Below are 5,281 nucleotides of genomic sequence, written 5' to 3'. Positions count from 1 at the left end.
CATCTATGATGTATAATAAAAATAAAATTACTTTTTACTATGATTGCTTTTCATTAGATTTTAAGAATATTAATCAAAACATGAATATACAGAAGGCAAATACCACCTCCACCAAATTTGCTAGCAATTGTTATATCGTGGACCAGGATCTCAACAGTGCACTATGGACCCTAGTCCAATACACAGAATTCATGTTCATAGTACACATACACATTACGATATAATAAACATGAATTATGTGTATTATATAGCTGAGGACACATAAACACTTAACATAATATACATAATTCATGTTCATTATTTCGTGTTTATGTGTATGTGTATTATGAACATGAATTTTGTTCCTTATGAAGTTAAATTCTGTGTATTGGATTACACTGCGGACCCCCTTACATTATTTTCTCTCAAATCAAAAACCTTAACAAAATCTAGTAGACATTACTGGCTGGAGTTCAACAGAGTACAAAACACAGAGATCTTGTTCAAACCCTCGCCATACGTAGCATCTGCGATAGAGGCAAGCTACCACAAATCAATACCAACGAAGAAGACTTTTAAATTTTTATGACGAATTATTATTATTATTATAAATTTTTAACATACTAAATGTACATTACGTACTGAAAGTACATTATTTGCAGTAAAACATATTACTATATCAAAGAAAGCTAAAAATATCATTCAACAAAAAATATAGACCTGTTCAAGCTCTGCCATCCCACTCTTCATAGAACTCTTTGAGATAATCCTCCATAACTTTGTGCCTCCTTTCAGCCCTTCTCTTCCCAGCCTGCCATTAAATTAACCTCAGAACCAATATGTACTGAAAGGGAAAGGATCGGAGTGCACAAAGTTTTAACAGAGATGATGCAAGATGCAGATAGAACACCTGACCTGAGTTTTCATCAAGTCCTTCAGCTTGAGAAGCTTCTCATGAAAATGATTAATAGTTGTCTGCTCGTCTTTGTTCATGTATTTTTCCTTGGACAGATCTGAACGGGGAAGAATTTTAGGGTCGTGCAGAACTCTGTGCCTACTTCCACCAAATGTAAAGCATCTAGCAATTCCTGGAAATTTAAATTTAGTTACCAAATGAAACACAGACTGTAAAAAAAAAATGACAGATCTTAACAATGAAAAACATCGATATGCTGATATTACACGGGTGAAAATTTGTGTATTGCGTATTAAAGTAACAATATCCTGCTTTTGAGTACGGGCTGGCTGCAGCCCCTGGTCAATTGATACGATTATTTTTGTATCAAACAAGTTCCAAGATAGTATTATGAACATGTCTGAACCACAGGTCATCTTACTGTAGGTACAAATTAGATTTCTATCAATCTGATACATTAGATAAAAGTTCCAGATGAAATAAACTTAGTTACCTATGGCACCAATTGCATCAAGCCGATCTGCATCTTGCACAACCCCAAATTCCAGTGAGGAACTACCATTTGCATGACCTTCAACTTCCTCTTTAAACCCTGAAAGTTAACAATAAAATTAAGTCAGTTACTATATTCACATCATTGATCAATTACATTGTAAATCATAAATAAATAAAAACAAAGTAAAACAACAAGAATTAAAAAGAAAAGAACCTAATGAAGTAACCTAGTACCAAGACAGGGTATATTACTCCATAGTAAAAATATATGGAGTAATATGCCATGAGAAGCAAAGAGAACATTCATTTGAAATTACTCAGTTAACCAAAGATTCCAATCTGCAAAGAATTCCTCTTTGTAACAGACTGAGGCAGTATCATGAAGGATTATGCTTGGTGAGGAACTGAGGAAGAGCAAAATCGAAAAAACATGTAGACCAACACTTGAAGTGTGCATGATCACTACTTGTCTTAATATTCACACCAAACTCATTTGCTAACTATGACTATAAAATCCAATCTTTTCTCATTAATCAAGGTAAGAAACAGGGCATAAATAGGTTCAAAGAGTCCTCAATACTTTAAAAGCAAGATGCACTAGAGCAATAAAAAGTTCAAGTATGCATGGTCATTGTTAATGTGATTGCTTTACAAAGTAACTTTACAATTTCTTTTGAATAATATGAAATTAGAGCTAAAAGTGTAGTACCAATAGGACGAATTTCATGAAGATATTATTAACAGATTAACAGTAAATCTCGTTAGATGTGTGCGTGTGTGTGTACATCTTACCCATTCCCCTTATGATCTTCAAAACATTTATCCTCTTGCTCTCCTCTATCCCTTCATTTTCAAGGAATTCTTCAACAACTTTTGCCTCAGATGGGTCACTGGATACAAGAGACTAGCAACCATAAGTAATGGGGGCAAAAAAAAGTGAATAGTAAAATATAAAGCAGCAGGATTGAAAGGAGCGAACAAGAAAACAAAGGAGAATAAAATACGGAGTAATTAAACAGATAGAAGAATGGCTGATTGCTTCAATGCCCTTAATTGCCTTAAAACATATAACTGTAACATCACATGCAGAAATTCAATCCCAAAGTTGGACAGACATAAGATGGCATCTTTTATAGATAAATTTGGAACTTAATTCCAGAATTCCATACTGTCTGCCCAGTTGATCTAATAATAGACTGAATAACCTTGGCATGCACATTATAACTAAATCTGAACATCTGTCTTTGGAGCATATATTATAGCCAATAGTAAAGAAATGGAAGTACCAACCTCACATATTTGTAGTCTCCTGCATTTGAGTATCCAATAAGAATGCCCAGTAAAACTCAAAGATGTCAGCACAAGGAAGAGAACATTTAAATTCAGATGATGAGAATAAGTGAAGGTAAATTTTCTTTCTAGAGCAGATATTTATCATCAAATATGATTAAAATGCCTGTCAATAACAGTGAGCTTCTAGTAATAGGAAAGCTCAAATACAAATAGCACTAAATCCAAAAATGAAAATATTTCTATTTCCAAAGAAGGCAAAATAAAACAGTCCTAGAGATCTCATCCAGACCCTTGGTTTATAAAGACAAATTTCAAGTTAGAGATAGTAACAGATGAGACTTTATCCTCTAGCTCTAAACTTGGTCTGAATTGGCTCACTAAGCTCTGCTGGCATACAGGTGAGGTAACAATATGAGCCAAACCTGGCTCAACTAAGGTTTGTTTAAGGTTCAGTACTGTAAAATAAATATGTATGCATTAATGTGTGCACATGTACACTTGTTAAGCTCTCCTTTTAATCCATATGGATGAAACACTGAACCAACATTGATACATTTCAGACACAAAGACGAACAGGAAAGATGAGTAGTTCCATAAAATGAAATGGAAAAAAAAAAAAAACACCAAATAGCCACAAGAAAACAGTATCAACTGACAAATCCCTTTTATAGTGCATTTCATGAAAAAAAGAAAAAGTAATACACCACACTTCATAGAAACAGTAAGCAAACAAATGACATGAAGGTGATAATCATCAAATGAATTATTATATTTACAAGAAGAAAAAAAAAAAAAGAGTTATAATACCTATATCATGCAGAAGAGCAGCCAGCTCCACCTGTTAAGAAAGCAACACAGATTCTCAACTCTAATGTATCAACTTCAAGAGTAAGCATATAATTAGTCTGTTTACAGCAATGCTACATTGTAGAAAAGTAGTGATGAACCATAACTGCATCCTAGTAGCAATATTTATCTTGAATTCAGATTTACTTTACTATAAGCAGAGCCATTTAGTTTCTGAATATGAACTTATGAATTATACGTATTAGCACTATTAGAAAGGCAAAATTACACGGGAGGGGGAACCTCAGTGGGGAATTTTAATAGATAATACTACCAATACAAAGTACAAACACACAATTTCTCAAAATTGCTTGTCAAAACAAAGATATTCATGGGGGAAAACCTAAATCCATGAATGAAAAGAAAATATACTTACAATAAACATGGAATCGGGAGATGAAGTGAGGCCTTCTTCGCAGGCGAGAGAAAGAGCGAGGTCCCGCACTCTGAAGGCATGGGCAGCATCGTGAGATGCATCGTTCCCTTTCATGGCTTTCTCCACCAACTCCTCCGCCTTCCTGATAACCTCGTTCTTCGCCATCTTTCGTTTCTCCAGCTGGGGAAGGGACTCCGTCACACTGCTCCAAGTCTCCAATCCAGAGTCGACGATAGTCCAAGTCAAAACTAATGTCCTCCTTTAGCCATGGAAAGCAGTCAAAGCACGATCCTACATTAGTCATAACTTTTGTGTTTAAAATTTTCAAAAGGCATAGGGTGGAATTTGACACATTTTTTTTTAAAAAAAATTATTTGCTTATAAGTGTTTGATAAATAGTTGTTTGTTGATAGATGTTAGTTGATTAGATTAGTAAGTTTGATTAGTTAATATTATTGAGATTGTATAAAGATATTTGATAAATTAGTTATTAGTTGATAATTATTTATATACAAAATGACTTTTTTTAAAAGTTAATCGAAAAAAACTGTTTTGAGTAGCTTTTTCGAATTTTAGTCTTTTAGAGTAATAAGTTGTTAGTTTGTTACAAAATACGGAGTATAAATTAACCAAAACACTTATATTAGTTGATTAACTAAGTCAAACAACTAATAGTGATCAAACAAGAGTTAATTATCAATTTGATCCCTCGACTATGAGGATTTCACCAATTTGGTCATGGACTTCTAAAATTTCTTAATTTAGTTCTCGACTATACCTTCTTTTACCCGAAATGGTCCTCAGTGTAATTTGCCAGTCAAACTAAAAGGGTAAAATGGGAATTTGGAAAAAAACATTTTCTTCTTCCCTAACTCTGAATGGCTATGTATTAGGAGCTCGAATGCTTCATTCACTCTCGGGAAGCTGCTTATGCAGTCAGACCTTGACATGGTCATCGACTGGCTATCCAAGCAAATTCATCACCTTGACCTCCTTTGCCGCTCTGCCGTTCTTTGGCAGTCCACGACTATTGTCCTCTCCCACCCCTCATCTGCCTCCACTAGGGAAGATTTAGCGATATTCATCAGAGACCTCTTCACTCGCCTCCAGATCGGCAGGAAGGCAGTTATAGCGGTCTTCAACTCTCCCTTAGCCGGCTCCACCTCCGCCGTGACTTCGCCACCCTCATCTCTCTTCTCCGTCGGCACTGTTTCCGACTGATTTCCTAGATTTCGACAGCATTCAAGCAGCAAGTGACCAAATCGCTACAGAATTTAGGAATGTGTTCATAATCAATCCTCTGCCAAAATCCACGCACTTCTCCTTCCTGATTCACAACCTCAATCCAAACCTTTTCCTCCCGATCCTGAAGCAAA

At 35.1% G+C, this 5,281-nt stretch overlaps 1 protein-coding gene across 1 annotated transcript; it reads right to left on the bottom strand.

Annotated features, from left to right (window-relative positions):
- Positions 1 to 404: 404 nt before the first annotated feature.
- On the bottom strand, positions 405 to 4,198 carry LOC109190498 (uncharacterized protein YpgQ). Its single transcript, XM_019340984.1, has 8 exons — positions 3,906 to 4,198; positions 3,491 to 3,521; positions 2,681 to 2,699; positions 2,183 to 2,280; positions 1,389 to 1,487; positions 895 to 1,067; positions 700 to 790; positions 405 to 506 (listed from the first exon to the last, which is right to left on the bottom strand). Exons 1-7 carry the CDS (start codon positions 4,068 to 4,070, stop codon positions 704 to 706), a joined length of 672 nt encoding a protein of 223 aa, XP_019196529.1. The 5' UTR covers positions 4,071 to 4,198; the 3' UTR covers positions 405 to 506; positions 700 to 703.
- Between the last annotated feature and the right edge of the window lie 1,083 nt (positions 4,199 to 5,281).

Source organism: Ipomoea nil, unplaced genomic scaffold (genome assembly GCF_001879475.1).
Source record: "Ipomoea nil cultivar Tokyo-kokei standard unplaced genomic scaffold, Asagao_1.1 scaffold1576, whole genome shotgun sequence".
In the NCBI taxonomy this organism is placed as follows: Eukaryota; Viridiplantae; Streptophyta; class Magnoliopsida; order Solanales; family Convolvulaceae; genus Ipomoea; species Ipomoea nil.
This window is presented reverse-complemented; position numbering and strand designations above follow the sequence as displayed.

Coding starts and splice junctions, on each gene's coding strand:
- LOC109190498 (XM_019340984.1), bottom strand. CDS start 4,070: ATGGCGAAGAACGAGGTTATCAGGAAGGCGGAGGAGTTGGTGGAGAAA. Junction 3,522..3,905: donor CTCCCGATTCCATGTTTATT/GTAAGTATATTT, acceptor CTTTCTTAACAG/GTGGAGCTGGCTGCTCTTCT. Junction 791..894: donor AGGACTTGATGAAAACTCAG/GTCAGGTGTTCT, acceptor ATTTAATGGCAG/GCTGGGAAGAGAAGGGCTGA.